Consider the following 19,511-nt stretch of genomic DNA (forward strand, 5'->3'; position numbering starts at 1 on the left):
ACCTTGCCTTCTTTAGTTAAAAAAAAATGTACACTTGGTGGCGGCGGCAGAGGCGGCGGCAGTGCACACCTTTAATCCCAGCACTAAGGAGGCAGAGGCAGGTGGATCTCTGTGAGTTCAAAGCCAGTCTGGTCTACAGAGCGAGTTTCAGAACAGCCAGAGCTACACGAGGGGGTGGGTGGGGAAGTCATCACGTACAACAATAACAACAAACACAAGAAACAGCCCAAGTGACCATCAGGAGATGAGTAACAAACTGATTTCTCTGTAAAGTGGAGTGGCACTTAGTACCAAATGGAAGGGCAATAGTGATACAGGTGGCGGCAGCACCAAGTCTGAACACACTGTGCCCAGGGGAAGAAGCGCAGTGTGACCCGGCACACACTCATCACCATCCCACATGAAACTCTGGACAATGCAAATGGAGAGAGCAGGGAGGCAGGAAATAGAGTAACAAGGGGATGATAGGATCATTATTTTGATTATGGTGATGGTCACATGGATATACTCACCAATGTGTCAAAACGTACCACATTGTACACTTTGAACATGTACACCTTATTATAAGCATGTCTATACTGTTTCTTAATAAAGATGTTAAGGAACATGGCAAACAAAAACTAATGTCACCGGGTGCCTTTCTTTAATCCCAGCACTCGGGAGGCAGAGCCAGGCGGATCTCTGTGAGTTCCAGGCCAGTCTGGGCTACCAAGTGAGTTCCAGGACAGGCACCAAAACTACACAGAGAAACCCTGTCTCAAAAAACAAAACAAAACAAACAAAAACAAACAAGCAAACAAACAACAACAACAACAACAAAAACCCTAATACTGTTAAGGGAACTTATTCACAGTTCTCAAATCTGCATCTATTTCAAGAGTCTTTCACTTAATAATACCATTACTATCCTTTAAAAAAGATTTCCGGGCTGGAGAAATGGCTCAGAGGTTAAGAGTACTGACTGATCTTCCAGAGGTCCTGAGTTCAATTCCCAGCAACCACATGGTGGCTCACAAACATCTATGATGAGATCTGGTACCCTCTTCCGGTATAAAGGCATATATGCAGGCAGAACACTGTATACATAATACATAAATAAAATCTTAAAAAAAAAAAAAAGATTTCCATTTTACCTGTGTGTGTGTGAGAATCTGAGAAAGTTTATGTGCAATGCGTGTGTATGAGCCCTTGGAAGCCACAAGTGTATTCTAATTGTACTGAAATGTGGTTTTGATTGTATGTTAATAAATAAAGTTGCTCGGGGGTCAGAGCTATTAGAGCCATAGACAGAGGGTGGCGGTGGTGGCGCACGCCTTTAATCCCACAGATCTCTGTGTGTTCAGGGATACAGCCAGCATTGGAGACATATGCCTTTAAGACCTGGGGGGCTGTACATACAGATATTGACGAGGCAGTCACGTGTTTGGGTTTACAACCAATGAGAAGGCAGAATGACTATGAAACGACTTACACACAGGGAAATAGCTCTCTTTCGGGAAGCTGGGACCACCGCAGGAGGAAGGGTGAGATTTTAGCTCTGAGCTCTGACCTCTTGGCTTTCTCTTTTACATTGATTCTGTATTTCTTATTTAATAAGACGGTTGGTTACATCTACACACAAGGACATCTGATCTCCTGGAACTGGAGTTAGTTGTGAGCAGCCCGGCTGTGCTGGGACCTGAATCTGTGTCCTCTGCAAAAGCAGTAAGATCAACTGCTGACCATGTTCTTTAATCTCAAAGTCAGAATCCTAAGGTGTGCCTCCCTTGATATCTGGAACACTTTACTGAGCACTTCCTGACATCCACTGTCTTGTGCCCAAGACTGTTCTACCTGAGAGCAGGGACTCTCAGTGTCTACAGGATTTGGGATGGTGTCTGAAAAGGAGTGTACACTCAAGTGTGCCATATGGAAACACCTAATCTCCTGTTCTAGAAAATATCCTCTCTAGTCTAGACTGTGTCAGGGACGGCAGAGACTACATATTCCTCATTCTGCATCTATAGGCCTCTAACCCAGTAAATGTTCATTGGATAAAAAAAATGCATCACACTGCTAGTCTCACATCCTGACACAGAGCTTCTGTTTTGAGTAATGAGTATTATTTAAGGTATTTATAATTATAAATGTTAATAGCAATATTTCCAGATACAATGGGGGCAGCTCTTTCACGATAAGAAAAACTTTTTTTTTTTTTTTTTTGGTTTTTCGAAGACAGGGTTTCTCTGTGTAGCTTTGCGCCTTTCCTGGAGCTCACTTGGTAGCCCAGGCTGGCCTCGAACTCACAGCGATCCGCCTGGCTCTGCCTCCCGAGTGCTGGGATTAAAGGCGTGCGCCACCATCGCCCGGCAAGAAAAACTTTTATAATGAAAATATTTATTCACTTATTGTTCAGCTGGGTGCTCACCTTGTCCTCACTCCCCACCCCCAATCCCAAACCCCACCCACCAAGTGGTGGCTCCTCCCCCGCTCTCCAAGACCACCTACATGGTATTTAAGCTCCAGTCACTAGACCTGCCATGTGAGTTCTCCTCTCTCCCTGGCCTCACTTCTGAGGGCTTGAGTCACCAGGGAGCTTTGCTCATTAAACCTAGGCTTTTAATTTGGCTTGATCTGGCTTATTGTGTTGGTGGGGAGATCTACTAGTGGGGATACAAAAATACTTACCACTTGTAAAGTCAAGCATTCAAATGTATGTACTAATTCATCCTTCAGTCCTTAATAACCAGCATTAAAACAAAACCAAACACTATTTTTCAAAGCTGAACTTATCAGAAAGTATATCCAGTTCCTTACCCAGTCTGCATTTTTCAGGTCCTCCAGATCTGGGCTAGATTCATCAGTCTTTTCCATTTCTTGAATCTTCTTAAGATTCTGTCGGTTAAAATAAAATTTAAAAACCAATTATGGAAATTATATTAAGCTATAAGCAAGTTATAATTCCAAAAATTTATCTTTAGAGAAAATGGAGAGAAAAGTATCAATGAAGATAGTTCATTAAAGCCCATGGGTAATTACTTCGTTCTTTTCTTTAATTTTACTCTTTTTTTAAAATTACACTCTCTTCTTGACTACTAAAAACAGTACTGGGCTAGTAAAGCAGTCTTCGTCCTGGCCATTCCACACCATCTCTCTCCACTGCCCTCTCCTTTTCTGCAGATATCAGGTTCAACGGAAACCACTAGTTGCTCAGACAGGCCTTCCTTTCTTCCCTTTTATAACAAAATCTCTTCACCTCTCTGGGCTCTGAGCATCCTGTTAGGTTCACACTTGTCTGTGGCTTCTCTCCAGGCTCCCTTAGCAGAAGGCCATGCACAGAGTTAACAGGAGCTTTGGAAATTTTGGATGCTTGGCATGCATTTGTGATGGCTAATCTTGATTGTCAACTGGACAGGATTTAGCATCACCATGGAAACAAATCTCTGGGCCTGTCTTAGAGCGGTTTTTAAAAACTGGGTTAATTGAGGTGGAAAGAACCACTTTAAATGTGGATGATACCATTCTACGTGCTGGCATTCCAGGGTGAAAAGGGAGAAAAGCAGCACCCCCTCTCCGCTTCCTGGGAGGAAATGTAAAGAGCTCTGCCACATGCTCTGGTACCGTGCCTCCCGGACACCATGGACTACGTACCCTTAAACCTGAGGGGAACAAAGCCTCCTTCTTTCGGTTCTTTCTGTCAGCTATTTTGCCCAGTGACAAGAAAAACAACTAATACAATATTTATCAAGTAATTTATTTATAAACCTCAAATGATAAATTGCCTTTTAAGCAGCATCAATCCAACACTGGCAACTTGCAAGAAAATACTGACTAATAAAACGATGGGATGGTGAGATGGCTTGATAAAGGCACGTGCCACCAAGCCCAATGGCCTGAGCTAGATTTCTAGGACCCACAGGCTGGAAAGACAAAACTCACTTTTTCAAGTTTGTCATCAGACTTCCACACACGAAATGCACACACGTACATGCATGCATGCGCACGCGCACGCGCGCACACACACACACACACACACACACACACTAAAAATTTTGAAAAGCATATTTACAAGTTAATTATAAACATACTGTATTCCATGCCTACTAATAGCAATTCAACCTTAATATATATTACCTTTGGCTGAATTATTTGCCTGCTTGCCCACAGACTAGATTGAAATGTACTATATGAAACCTAGCTTGTTTTATATGACATTATAAACAAAAAATTTCCAAACTGTTTATTTTTAGCTTCCTAACATCTCATATTATCCATCTGCAAAACAAGGCTAACACCACCACCTTTTAAAAATACTCTTAATAAAGAAATGTTAATGCAGGAAAAAAGAAAGTGTGGTACAAGTAATGCATTCTTTCTTCTATCCCTAGGGGGAAACAGAAGGAAAACACCCAACTCTTTTCTAGTTATTCCAGAATGTGTTTACACAATTTTCTTTAAAAGTCAAGATTCCTTCGAAGATGCTGAAATAAGATACATGGCCTTGTCTAGGTTACCCGATCTGAAGCTTCTATTCACCTATGAAATCAAAGTGTCACAGTCTACCCTTCTAACTTTAAGTAGAGGAAGTGACACATCAAATTACTGACACAGAAAAGAGACCGGGCATAACTTCCTAAGACTAACAAACAGCAATTGACTATACCACAGGGCGTATCAAAACCTAAAACAGGTATTTCTGATGTGCTAAACACAGACTTTTGGAGGTAAATTAGCAGCATGACTACCGCCGCCAACTGCTGTCAGTCACCTTCAGAAATGTGGTGATACATTGTGTACCCTAATAAAATTTGCCTAAAGATCAGAGACAAAGGAACAAGCCACAGCCACCACCTCTTACCTCACCGACTCCTCAGCCTGAAAAGCTTCTAGCCCAAAGACTTTAGTTCCTGTCTCCTCACGCCTTATATACCTTTCTCAGCCCACCATTACACTTCCTTCTTAGTGCTAGGATTAAAGGCGTCTGACTCCCAACTACTGGGATTAAATGTGTGTGCCACCACTGCCTGGCATCTATGTTTAATCTATTGGCTTGTTCTGGTCTCTGATCTTCAGGCCAGGTTTATTAGAGTACATAATATATTACCACATTTCCCTTTTTTTGTTTAAAATAATAAAAGGTTATAACTAATATAAGAAAAACTATATATAATAAGTACAATAAGTATATACAATATATACAGTCAAGAATTATGCCGGGCAGTGGTGGCGCATGCCTTTAATCCCAGGACTCAGGAGGCAGTGAGTTCGAGGCCACCCTGGGCTACAGAGTGAGTTCCAAAAAAGGCGCAAAGCTACACAGAGAAACCCTGTCTCGGAAAAGAAAAGAAGAGAAGGGGAGAGGAGGGGAGAGGAGGAGAGGAGAGGAGAGGAGAGGAGGGGAGGGGAGGGGAGGGGAGGGGAGGGGAGGGGAGGGGAGGGGAGGGGAGGGGAGGGGAGGGGAGGGGAGGGGAGGGGAGGGGAGGGGAGGGGAGGGGAAGGGAAGGGAAGGGAAGAGAAGAGAAGAGAAGAGAAGAGAAGAGAAGAGAAGAGAAGAGAAGAGAAGAGAAGAGAAGAGAAGAGAAGAGAAGAGAAGAGAAGAGAAAAGAATTACATTAACAATGTCCAGTCTATAAACATTTGACAAATTCAGAGAAAATACTCTATTATTTATCCTATTTTGGTGAGTCCAAAGTGTACCTAATTCACTTTCTATCTTAACTTGTATTACCAACTGAATACTATCTTTTGATGTCTTTCAAACTTATATACTTTACACCTCTTTAGTGAGTTTCTTTTCTGAATTTGTTAACAAGGAAAACTATATAATTATCTAGTCTTCAACTCCCTCAGAGACCTGAGAAAGAAATAATATTTACTGAGTAAGCAGGAAGTGCAAACAAGCGACTTCCAAAAACTGTGAGAAATGACAAAAACAGTTAGCTGCCTGGACAGTCACCCAAGGTTCCTCTGCAATGGTGGGGCATCACCTTTGGCCTACAGGCTTAGCATATGGGACAGACTCATCTGTGAAGCAGAATTTTCCTAAGGGCTGTCCTACTTTGTCTTGGCAAAGTTCGGCAGTCCTTTCTTTTGTGCCCTGCTTCTCCCATTTGGACAGCATACCGTCAGCATTTTAAATGCCATGTTCTGTAGATCTCTGAAGTGTTTGAAGATGACCTGTCTATCTAAAATATATCTCTTTGACCTTGAAAACATACCTAATATGACTTACAAGTTTGATTGTAATAACTTGCATTTTTCATATCCTAATTAGTTGGTAATAACAACTTTCAAGGACTATCAATTTGTATTACATTGTTAAATGAACTGTATAGGTACAATACCTTGAACAAGATTAGAAGTATATGTACAGTATGTTCTAACTAAAATAATCTCAAATTTGTATCAATATACAAAATCTGCATACAATATACAAAAATGTAATCCAATGTAAAATATTTAAAACAAGTAGTTGCTTTTTAAAAGTAGATTCCATAATCTACCTTTTTATCTTATCAACAATCCTCATAAGACAGCTGGGGGTCAGGTTCTACTTATTTTGTTAAATGGAACCATCACGAATACTTAAGAATTCTAATAACACACAAAGAAAGAGAATAAAATTTATGATTACTAACTGGTCTTTGCAAAAAGTGTCATGACCTTACATCAAAATCTGAATAGGAATCATTATTACTAAACCAGTATTCTTCATTGTCTATTATTTAAGATGTACCAACCTAGTACAGTATTTCTGATATTCAAAATCCCCCCATTTTTTTGCTAGAAATTAGGTATTTAAAAAAAAAAAAAACTCTGATGATTCAAAACTATAGTCTGAAGTGCACAACCTCCATGAAGTATCAAAATCAGAGGTGAGTGGGGAAGAGACCACACACAGGCAGAAGCCCTTATTTGGTTTCCAAGATGTTATTAAAGTTCTATGCAAAAAGGATCAATGCTTGAGAGTATACACTATTCTATTGATTGAAAGAGTCTTTGGGGTTCTTAAGTTACAGTGGTAGAAGAAAATGGATTTAGGATTTCTGGGCAGCCTGGGACCACACCTAACAGCACCGCCCAGTCCACTGAGCTGGAAGGAACTATTTCCTGCTGCTCCAGCCCATTCCAGACTTTCAGCACCTGCTTTGAGGGCTCCCTCTGTGTCCAGTGCTCACCTCAGATACTCACCAAGCAAAGCCTTCCCTGTCTTTCATCAGATTCTTTCTCAATAGCCCACCTTGACCACATCCTAAGCCCCACCCCTAGCCTCTAGCACTTAACTTAGTCTACACTGTTTCCAAAGAAACAGTGCCCTCACCTTAAGAGTCTATATGATATACTGGTTTTGTGTGTTTTCTGTCTACCTCCTATAATAAGAAAGGCTTTTTTAAAAGTTTATTTGTTCAGTGATAGGATTCTCAAATATGTAGAACAGTGCTTTGTACAAGGTTGGCACTTGTATTTGTTCAATAAATAAATTAAGATATTTTAAGGTAAGAATGTGCTATAGTATTATACATTAATGCTTAAATTTCTTCAACAGCTCTTTAATAAGTCAACTTTAACTAGAGCAAATTCAGTCTGAGGGAAAATTATTCAGAGGAAATCTCTGGCCTTTAAATTCAAAATCCTATGGGAGAGTTGGGGGTAGAGACATGTGCCTGTTCAGGAAAATACTTAACTTGAGCTCATACTATGTACAAATGTTACATTCAGCCAAATAGATAATAAATAAATAATAAAAAAGAAATTTATTTCTAAGACCTATAGAAGAATGAAGTAATTATGTCAGCAGCACATGAGACCAGCTCAAGGGCAAACTTGTATGTGGACACACCTTCACAGTGTCTTCTCCTTTTGTTTCAGCTAAAGACTTCTTGCAAAAAGTTAAGTGTGTCCATAAGAATTCCTGTCTGCCATCTTTGTGATGTAAGCTAAACATGCCCAGAAGTGTTCTTATCCACCACTTACTTTAACAAGGTGTGTATGTACCTCATGACTCTGAGCTGAACAGGTCCAGGGATGCATCCACCATCTTCCCGTCTTAAAATGAACATAGTTACTTTGTGAATAGTATACTTTTTAAATAGAGTAAGCTCAGGACTGTGTCCACCCCAAGTGGTTTTGTATGTAAGTATGTACAGGCTTCCTGAATAAAATCACATGCTTCCTTTGCCCGAAAGGCACTCATTGCTTGTGGAACAACTACAGTGCTCTCCTGGCTGGTTGCAGGTAATAATCCTCCCTCTTTCTTTGACCTTCTAATTGTGCTTATTGGCTTTGCAGTTACCAAGAACAGAACCCATTGTTTGGCTGTAATTACAATACTAATCAGGTCACCAAGATTCACCCAGCATCAAAATTGGCTAGTTTGGCATCGTCAGTGCTTAAGAAAAATCATCAGGTATTATTGGTCTGATGTTCTAACCAATACCCCTTTGCCCACACATAATTTAGAGTTCAGCATGGGGCTGCTCAGGTCCAGCAGGAACCAAGTTCTTTCTATCATGTTCTTCTTGTAATTTAAAGGCTCATCCCAAGCAAGCACTACAGTTTGTTTAATAACCATAAACCAAAAAGTAACAAAATTCAGGCGGTGGAGCAGAGCAAAATGCTGGATTATACAGATGCAGCAGAAGCCTAAAACTCAAAGTCATGATTTCCAATGCTCACATAATTCCAGAAATATCAACTTCTTCTTTGACTTTTAGTCATATGGTAGAATGGCATGAAAAGCAGTAATTAGATATATTCTTTCCCAAACTCTCATTGCTGTGAATCCTGCCACAGCTCATTCTCCACTCTCTCTTTTATCATTCTCTTACATATTTCTGACTAAATATAGGCCTTTATATCCTTGCCTTTACTTCACTGGATCAAACTCCTTCCTCCCTACTACTAAGACAAACAATCTGTCCTTTATAATTTGAAAGGTAATTTATATATATATATTTAATATTTATTTATTTTTATGTATACAGTGTTCTGCCTGCAGCCCTGCAGGCCAGAAGAGGGCACCAGATTTCATTACAGATGGTTATAAACCACCATGTGGTTGCTGGGATTTGAACTCAGGACCTCTGGAAGAACAGCCAGTGCTCTTAACCTCTGAGCCATCTCTCCAGCCCCATGAAAGGTAATTTATTTATCTATTTAATTTTATGTTTTTCGAGACAGGGTTTCTCTGTGTAGCTTTGTGCCTTTCCTGAAACTCACTTGGTAGCCGAGGCTGGCCTCGAACTCACAGAGATCCGCCTGGCTCTGCCTCCCAAGTGCTGGGAATTAAAGACTGGCCCAAGAACATCTCGTGTCTTAACTTCCCTGAAGAGCAGCACACATGGTTATCAGAGGCTTTCTAGCTGGGTGACTTCTCACGCCTTAGCTAACCATGCTAATCCTCAGTTGATTTTGTCATCTCTAGAATGGGCACAATAAGAACTCTTAGATGTTAGCCTGGTAGTAATGGTCTATGCCTTTAATCCCTGGTCTACAGAGCAAGTTCCAGGACAGCCAGAGGGCTACACAGAGAAACCCTGTTTCTAAAAAGAAAAAAAAAAAAAAAAGAAAAAGAAAAAAAAGGAAAAAAAACCAAAAAAACCCAAAAACAAACAAAAAAAAAACCAAACCAAAACAAACAAACAAAAAAAACCTCTTGGATTTTTGATAAAGGATGAAGCCTGACTCACATGCAGAGACTTAGTAGCCAAGTGGGCAGTATGTATTTATGAGCAGGTGAGTGCATGCAGGGATCTACTCAGAAATTCACAAGTGGGCAGTATGTATGTATAAGCAGGTGGGTACATGCAGGGATCTACTTAGAAATTCACAAGTGGGCAGTATGTATGTATGAGCCAGAGAGTGTATGCAGGGATCTAGTTATTAATTCACATTTCACCTCCAGAACATTCTAATCTTAGCAGATTTGTTTCAGATGACACCTCTTTCTAATTTCTTCATGAAACTAAAATCCTGACTCAGAACATTTTAATAAAACTGTTTTAAGACTGTAAATACTACAATTGTACCAGCCTGATCAAATGTGACTCAAAACTTCTAGTTTTCTAGTTAACAAAAAAAGAAACTGAATTATTTGAAAGTAAATTACAAATCTGTCTATTTCAGAGATGAGCTTCTGTCCTCTTGTTGATTCTATTTTAGCTTCTGAATAAATTTTTTCTTACATAAATGTAATGACAGATGCTGGCCTATGCTTGGAATGCGGTGAGAAAGCTCTAATTGGGAGTACACAGATGCCAATTAACTCTTCCCTTTCTGGTGAAACCGTTCTCAGCTAGCAATTAGGATATCTCCATGCTAGCATATATATTGGCATCTTCAAAAACAAATAAATAAAATGTACTTTGTAAATCACCTCCACACCAAATGCTCAGAATACAATTCATTTCAATAGGTTCAATGTCAGCTCTTATGCAAATGCCCCCTTTTGATTAAGTGTCTCTTACATTTTAAAGATCAACATTTTTCTCATCTTGGTAATAACCATTTCAACCCATGTGTCATTTTCTCTATGTATGGGGACTTGGAAGAGATCTTTCAACATCTTTTATTCAAAATGTTCTTGTGAAACACTTTTAAAGCAGTACACCAGTGATAAGAACAAGGACACTGCATAGAGATTATTTTAACGTTGCTGGCAATGTGAGCATTCTCATGTACACCAGCGTTTACAACAAAAGAAAAACACACAGGCAGCAGTAAGGACCTCGAAGGTTACAAATGATGGATGAGCTAATTAAAATGAACAAATGGCTACCACTCACATAGACATCTGGTGTGGATTCTGTCTGTCAAAAAGTGATATGTTCACCATTTGACGGGCTATAAACCCACTTTAGGAGTGGGAATACATTTCAGCCAACTTAAATGCCACAGATGTACCGCCAGAGGTATTGAGAACAGGCCTGAGGGAGGGACAGGCAAGGAGAGGGGAAAGCTGACAAAAATGCACTTCAGTATGAGAGAGGTCTGTGGCTTTGTTCTCTGATCTCACAAGCAAGCATCTCAGTGTGAGCTAACATGGACTCTGTACACTACACAGTTGCATTTCTATTTCCTTGACAAGAGGCAGTGGGATTAAAAACATTTACACTGATTTTCTGAAAAAAATAACTTTGAAATTTTAAAATGTAGTTACAGCACCCAAAACCATTTCAAAACACTTGAGCCAATTTCAAAAATGCACTCTGAGAGCACTTCATACATGCATACATAAATTCTATTTTAAGAAAGATATTTTAACCAAAGTCATATTCAAGATAAACTGAGATCAAAGATGCAATCATGAAGTCATGATTTCTTACATAGGACTAAGTAAAACAATACATGTAAGTTATTGAGTAAAGTGTCTCAGTAATAAGAGATCACAGAGTATAAAATGTGGATAGCATTTTCTAAAAAAATTTATAAGGAGCCGTTCTTATTTCCAGTTTAGTTCCTCACCCCAGAATTCCACTGCCTGGTGAACTGCTAGCAATTAAACACTGACTAGCATCTAGCAGTCACGCTCCCCTCTTACTGTTTTGTTAAAATCAGGACAACATCAAGCCATTTAGAAAAACTTGATGGCAAGTTTTTACAATGTCACATGTGAGAACTGTTTCAACATTTGAAAGTCAAGCCATTAGAATAATACTATCATTTGTGGAGGGTGTGCATGCTGGGTGTGTGCACATGAGCATGTGGGTGCATGTGGACATGTGTGTGTAGGGCCATGGATCAATAGCTGGTGTCTTCCTCCATCACTCTCCTCATGTTTTGAGACAAGGTCCCTTCCTCTCTCTCTTTCTCCCTCCCTCTCTCTCTCTGTTTTCGAGACACGGTTTCTCAGTGTAGTCTTGGCTGTCCTAGCTCTGTAAACCAGGCTAGCCTTGAACTCGCAGACATCTGACTCCTCCCAAGTAATGGGATTAATGCCACCACTGCCCAGCAAGACAAGATCTCTTACTGAACCTGGAGCTCACCAATTTGGCAAGAGTAGCTGGCCGGCAAGCCCAAGGGATCCTCCTGTCTCTACCTACCTAGTTCTAGTATTACAGGCAAACACCACCATGACTGATGCTGGGCTTCTGAACTAAGGTCCTTCCCAACCCTGAATAATCCCCATTGTAGAGTTAAAACCATAAGTACTTTAAAAGTACATGTCCTTGGGATGAGGGGTGCTGCAGAAGCATGAAGATCTGAGTTCAAACCCTTAGAACTGACATAAAAAGAGCTGGGTACAGCAGTGTATATGCCCGTAACCTCAGCATTATAGGAGGCTAGAGACAGGAGGGCTGCTGAGGCTTGACAGCTACCAGCCCAGCTCCAGGTTCAGGGAGAGACCTGACATCCTCCAATGAAGAAGAGAGAGTGAAAGAAGTTAAAAAAAAAAAAGAAAAGAAAAAAGGAGGGGACGGGAGATGAAGAAGATGTAGTTCAGGCTCCTTTTTTGAGTTCTATGAGAGTGAACACTACAGACTGAGCTGGAGAGACGGCTCAGCACTGGCTGCTCTTGCAGACAGCCTGCATTTGGTTCCCAGCACCCTGAGTGTAGCGCAGGACTGTCTGTCCCTCCAGTTCTAGGGGATGCCCTCGTCAGTGCTTTACAGGTACAGCACACATACGGTGACTTACGAACATGCAGGCACAATACATCTCAATCTTTAAAATACAGAAGAATTATGAGTCAAAAGTTGACAAACACATACCTAAATTATAGCCTTTTGTCTAATTTGAGTAGAATCTTTATCCTTTTTAAAAAGAATCATCTTATTTTCAATTATGTGCAGTATCTGTGGATATGTGCGTGGGAGTGCGTTTGTCCACAGAGGCCAGCAGTGTCAGATGCCCCAGTGCTGGAGTTACAGAGGGTTGTGAGCCACCAGGTGCCAGTGCTGGAAACCAAACTCCTGCCCTCTACTCTCTTAACTGCTCGGGCCCAGTGGAGATCTTCAGAAGAGAACAAAGGAAAAACGGAAGCATGGACTCTCCTTCCCTCCATTCTGCGGAAGGCATGCTTGGTTTCCTGCTCCTTCAAGCCTGGCCCTCTTTATGTCAGCCCAGAAACAAACACCAAAAGCCACAACTTGCTTCCCCACTCCTCCTGCTTTCTGGTCCAAGTTCCCTAAAGAGCCCAGATTTCTATTTTAAAACAGAGCTATCTTTAAAACAAAGCAGTTTCATTTCTAGAAAACTGAGTAACTAAAGACTAACTGTTTTTTGTTTCTTTTTCTGTGTGTGTTCCACATATGTGCAGGTGGAGGTTCCTTGGGAGTCACCCACCTTGTTTTATTGAGACAGGGTCTCACACTGCTCCAAAGCTTACTAAGTAGGACCTAGGGATCTACCTGTGATTACAAACTAGTGAGCCAAGGCCTCCAGCTTTTGTACCTGGTCTATAGGGATTCAACTCAGGTCCTCAGCCCGTTACTGACAGCCTATCTCCCAGTCATCTAACTATGTTCTGTGAGTGCTCTATTTTCTGTAAAGAGCACCAGAGAGAAGACTGTCCCGAGGATGCAAGTTCATCTTCTTTGTCATGTGTTTTGCTCAGGAGTGTTTCATGGCATCTCCATGGAGACAAAGTGATCTGCATATGTTCAGAGGTTTACTACCTGACTAAACACAGAGGTATTGAGCCACATACAACACTAAACAAATGAAGTTAAAGGTCAGAGTCCCAAACATGCACAGAGGTTTGCTTAGTGCCAAAGAAAGCATTCACAGAATAAGCAGTCACAGAAATAGAGACTCTACGGCCCACCCCATTTCGGACACCGGATTTCCCCTGTGCAGCACCTGTGAGACCCTCCTCCTAACAGTGGCCCTCAGTCTGCGGAGCTGGCCCTCTTTCCCTTCCTATCTCCCTGCCCTTGTCTCCCAGCCCTCACCTGGGCTGCTTCCATTCACCACTTTGCTCAGCAAAGTCAGTTCTGGACTGCAGTTCAAGCCCTGTGTCTTGAATTAGCTCCCTCCACGCACCCACCCAGCTTTCTTATACCCCGTGCTGAGCTGACTCCTAGACTGACACTCCTGCTGAAGTTCCTCAAGATGGGCCAGCATCTTGTTTACGCTGGACCTCCAAGGACAGGAAATACAAGAGCGCTTAACACATGACCTTTTGTGATGACTGACTGACTGAATGTGCACAGAGTAAGTAAGGAACGAATGAATGAGTAAATGTAGCACCTCTTACCTGGTATGTACACTAAGTAACTGCTTTGGGAATAAAATCGTTGTGCTCATGTCCCTGGTGTTCCGGAAGTGAGTCCTGCCTTTCTTCACTAGCATGCCTGACTAGAAACAGTTACTGCATCCTGTCAAACTTTCACCGAAATTCCAAGTTCCTTCACTGCTTCTCATACTGGGGCTGACAGAAACCTCCTTCGGGCTCTGGTCTCTCATCTCAAGCTCCATTTTCATTATTATTGGTGGTGGTGGTGGTGGTGGTGGTGGTGTGTTCATATGTACTGAGGCCAGGGTCTGATGTTGGATGTCTTCCTCTAGCACTCTCCACCTGATTTTTTTTTTTTTTGAGACAAGGTTTCTTACAGAACCTGAAATTATTTTACATGACTTACAAAGTTTTTTGTTATTTCTGTGGTGTTGAGGAACAAACATGGGCCATTCATGCTCCCACCAAGCTATACCTCTTTTTTTTTTATTTTTAATTTTAAGATAAGTCTTGCTAAAATGACCTTGAACTCACTTTATCACACAAAAAGACCTTGAACTTTCAATTCTCCTGCCTCAGTCTCCCAACCTCATAAATTAAAAAAAATTTTAAAGCACACATAATAATTCACAACACTAAATTATTGACCTTGTCTATTATTTAACTATTATTGTGGGTTTTTCCCCCTCCAGGAAATAATTGCTCCTTTCAGGAATTTACCACTAGATCGTAAAAGAAAGCACTTTATTTTTAGTGTCAAACTATAAATAATGTCCATACTGAATATTATAGTTAACTCACTAATTTAAAAGTTAAATCTGTGGTTTCTGTGAAGATCTATAACATTTTAAAATTTGATCAACACATTTGTATCTATAATTCTGAGACCCAGAAATAGGAATGGGGCAGTCTGGTCAGAACCAGCCTGTTCTCTCAGAAGTATCTGGAGGGTTCCCTCTTGCCATGAACATTTCTGAAATCACCTGTGCACACCTGCTCTTTTCCTTCCCACAGGCCTTAGTCCTGGAAACTGGAGGAACCTCAGGCTGCCTTAAAGACCTTGGCTCTACTCCAAGTCCTCTGATACCTGGGAAGGGTTGAGCTAGGAGGGCTGTGATCTGGTTTATACTCCAACAGGATCATTCCAGTTTCCAACCAGAATCTGAGGACACAAAGACAAGAAGTAGAGAAACAGCTCCCTGAGACAGAATAGGTACCTAAAAAGTGTTGCCTAGTGTCTTCTTTATGGCAGCAACAACAAATACTGGTAGGGACATGGCATAAAGGAGTCCTTATACACTGTCCATGGAGATGTAAATGAGTCCAGCCAACATGGAAATCAGTTCCTCAGATAAACTAGGAATAGAATTACCATATGATTTTACTGTAACACTCCTAGATACGTAGCACAGGGAATTAAATGCAACACAATACAGAGATACTTGCACTCACAACAGCAAAGTCATGAATTAACCTGAACGCCCATCAACAGATGAATGGATAAAGAAAATGTGGTATATACATACATAATAGAAATAGAATTTATTTCATCCATAGAGACCTTAAAAAATGGATCAGTGTTAATATCAATATCTAAAATTATAAACTGAAAGTAAGTTTTTCTTTTAAAAAGATGTTCTTTTTCAAAACAAAGCTCCTGCTTTTGCTTGTTTCAGACAAGGACTCATATGGTTCAAGTTGGCTTTTATTCATTATGTAGCAGAGGCTAACCCCTGAACTCCTGGTCCTCCTGCCTCTACCCTCCCAGATCTGGGGTTTGACAGGATCTATTTCTCTGGTACATTAAGTCTTCTCCTAAAGTGATACATACACCTCTGGTGTACTGGAGAAGCAGATGCAAACAAGCGACAGTTTTTCACCATGGAGACAAGGACTCTCTGTGCATGATGGTTCCCACCTTTCATCGTAGCACTCTGGAGGGAACTGGCTGTTCAACACCATGTGGGTGCTGGGAACTGAACCCAGGTCTTCTGCAGGAGCATAAAGTGCTCTTAACCAAAGGCCCATCTCTTTACATAGAGAATAAAAAGAAATTTTCCAGCTAATGGAGTGGAATGCTAAAAATGCTTACTGTTCTTTCAGTTCAAAAATGTTTTCTGAGAATGTTAGTGTTGGAAAGATTTTCAAACTCCTTTAATTTAGTATGCCAAGCCTGAAAAAAAAAATGCTCTGGGAAGGCAAATTCACTCTTAACAAAGGGGTTAGGTCAAGACAAACCTAAAAAATAATCTTTTCTACTCCCTGATACTCTTTAGTTGAAGACAGGTTTGAGATGTTCAGTTGGGAGCTTTCTTTGACTGAGTACTGCCTGTTTCTGTATCTAAATAGGTATAATTATCTTCAACAACTCAATCCACTCTTCACACTTCTGACAACTTTCCTCTTGGGTCCACTTTATCAAACGTGGTTTTAAAAGGCACAGGTTTCCCTGGCCTGTCACTGGCATTGGTATGAATAGTACCCAGACAGAGCAGGAGAAAACATGGAACTGTCACCTGCATCCACACAACCGAGCTTATGAAGTATGATTTATTGGATGTGTCACCTACCTTTTACTAGGGCTACTTAGTCTCACTTAACACCAGGTCAGCTTCTCCCTTCTTGCTTACATACCCCACAGGTGTCTCTTCCTAAACAGATTAGTCGAGTGCTCCATATAGCTCTGCACTCTAGTCACACACACAGGAAATCTGCCCACTTAGGGCAGATGCCACCAAGTCTTATGTAAGACCTCTGAAGCTTCACACCCATTTGTGCAATATAAAATAGGACTCTCCTTCTCAATAAACTGGAAGGGTTCTCTTTGAACATAACATTTTAAACCTTAGACATGAACAGAATAGCCGAATTATTCAGATTATCTCAACAGGAATTCGGGTATCCTCCACTAAATCTTCAATGACGTCTACTTCAACAGTTGAACAATGAGAAGAGGGTGTGGCCTTAAAGATAAGAGTGTCTCCACCTTATCCACAACTTCCTGAAGGACTTACTACTATGTCCCAAAATGAACAAAAGAAGAGTGCAGAATGAGGTGAAAATCCAGTACCACAGGAAACAGATAAAAACAATTCTAGACTGTTTATTTCATTTAGAAGGAAGCTTTATAAAAATTTTGTTTTATAAAGTAGATTCACAGTGTTACTATTCAAGAATATGTATGACAGAAAACAGAACATGCCTGTAATCCTAAAACCAGACAGGCTGAGGTAAGAGGGTCACAAGTCCAAGCCAGCCTGGGTATACAGTAAGACCTTGTCTTTAAAAAAGGACAAACCAAACCAAAAAGCACTGAATGGACAATACTGAAAATGGAAACTACCTGTTTCAGTGTCTATAAATATTAGTATTTGTACCTACCTCCTTCGCACTCTTAATTTTGGTCAGAAATGTATGAAGTTCCATGGTTTCTGCAAACAGTGCTCGACATACTGCCTGATAATGATTTGGTGCCTCCGACTCAGCTGGGAGATGAGCAGCACATATCTACAGGAGAAAAAAAATGAAATAATGGAATTTGGCTATTACTGGCATTTTAGGTACCATTAAATCAGACACACCCAGTCTACCTCTATTTTTTTTTTCTTCTTTTAGATGAAGGTAAGTCCCGTCATGAGTTGGTGCCATCCTTAGGCAAGTGAGTCTGGGTTGTATAAGAAAGCTGGCTAAGCAAGCCAGAGGGAACAAGCCAGTAAGCAACATTCCTCCATGGTTTCTGCCTCAAGTTATTGGCCTGACTTCCCTCAACAGTGGACTGACTGTACCCTGTAAATGAAACAAACCCTTCCTCTTCAAGTTGCATTTGGTCATGGCATTTATCACAGCAACAGAAAGCAGACTAGGACAATGTTTCCTGAGCATTTACCATGCCAGGCACAAGGTTGATATGTCACACATACAGCACAATACCATGCACTCTCCAATAGAATCCTGAATCTCCCTGTTTCGTTTTGTTTTTTGACCACAAGGAGAATCTAAGCACACTTCTACTAGGTTCGGAAGCCCACACACGATCCCCTGTGGAGCCTCGAGAAGTGGAAATGGAGGGTAAGAGGAGGCCAGAGCTGGCTGGGCACTCAGGTGCTGTCTATGGTCCTCATGTCCCAAGATGACTGTAAAAGATGCAACTTAACATGATGCAAATGATTTAGAAACAAATGCACACCAGGTCCTTTATTACACTGCAAAGATATCCTCTCTTAAGAGTCCAAAGAATAATGTTGTTTCTATAAAATAATTATTATGTATCCATGTTCAATAGTCACATTTTAAAGCACTTGGTTTGCAATAAAAAAAACAACAGTTAACTTCACTTAATAAATTAGAAATTAATAATTGCTGGAGGGGCTGGAGAGATGGCTCAGAGGTTAAGAGCACTGACTACTCTTCCAGAGGTCCTGAGTTCAATTCCCAGCACCCACATGGTGGCTCACAACCATCTGTAATAAAATCTGGTGCCCTCTTCTGTGTACATAATAAATAAAATCTAAAAAAATAATTGCTGGAAAGAAATCTGCTCTATTTTTAACAATTTCTAGAAAGAACGAAAGAGAGCTGGGTAAGGTGAGTCCATGCCTATGATCAATCCTATTGCTAGGTAGGCAGAGATAGGGAAACCCGGAATTCATGGTTATCCTCCATGATACAGAAGGTTCAAGGCCCTCCTGGGCTCCATGAAATACTATTTTATTAAAAGAGTCAAAAGAGGGTGTTATGGCCTACAACAAAGGTCCCAGCACTCCAGAGGTAGAGGCAGGAGGAACTCTATGAGTTGGGTTATCCTGGCTTACATATTAAGTTCCAGGCTAGCCAAAGCTACCCTGTCTCAAAACAAACAAATGAAAAAAGAATATCAAAAGTAAAAAGAATAAAAGGCATTTAATGGTAGCTGTACTGCTTTTCATGGTTCTTAGCTTTTTTGTTTTTTTCCTGGTACCACACAGACGGTCCCTGGGTTACTTTTCTGTGGTGACAAAGTACTGAGAAAATCAAAGGAGCGAGGACGAATTATGACTCAAGGCTTCCTAGTTTTCAGTCCATGCTGACTTGGCTCTCTTGGTTCTGGGTCCTTGTGTGATGAGAGGCTGAACACCCCGAGGAGAAGATGGGGTACAGTAATGTGGCTATGTCATGATGGACAGGCTGCAGAGAGAGAGGAATGGGCGAGGGGAGAACACCCTCCAAAGCACCCCACAAAGGCCTACCTTCCTCCAACAAGGCCAACCCAACTGTGATCTCCCCAGGGGACTAACCTACTGACGAAGTTGTCACAGCACCTCTATGATTCAGTCACCTCTCAACAGCACCGTGAGGTGAGGACCAAGCTTCTAACAAG

At 41.0% G+C, this 19,511-nt stretch overlaps 1 protein-coding gene across 6 annotated transcripts in view; it reads right to left on the reverse strand.

Moving 5' to 3' along the window:
• The window catches only part of Spire1 (spire type actin nucleation factor 1), a 114,675-nt gene that overhangs the window by 38,430 nt on the left and 56,734 nt on the right, over nt 1-19,511 (reverse strand). For all 6 annotated transcript variants that reach the window (XM_015998300.3, XM_076555399.1, XM_015998386.3 and 3 more), the window contains exons 4-5: nt 17,537-17,662; nt 2,797-2,874 (exon numbers count right to left, since the gene is read on the reverse strand). In XM_015998300.3, coding sequence (XP_015853786.3) covers nt 2,797-2,874; nt 17,537-17,662 — 204 coding nt within the window. The remainder of the gene's footprint in view (nt 1-2,796; nt 2,875-17,536; nt 17,663-19,511) is intronic.

Source organism: Peromyscus maniculatus, chromosome 19, assembly GCF_049852395.1.
Source record: "Peromyscus maniculatus bairdii isolate BWxNUB_F1_BW_parent chromosome 19, HU_Pman_BW_mat_3.1, whole genome shotgun sequence".
Classification (NCBI taxonomy): Eukaryota; Metazoa; Chordata; class Mammalia; order Rodentia; family Cricetidae; genus Peromyscus; species Peromyscus maniculatus.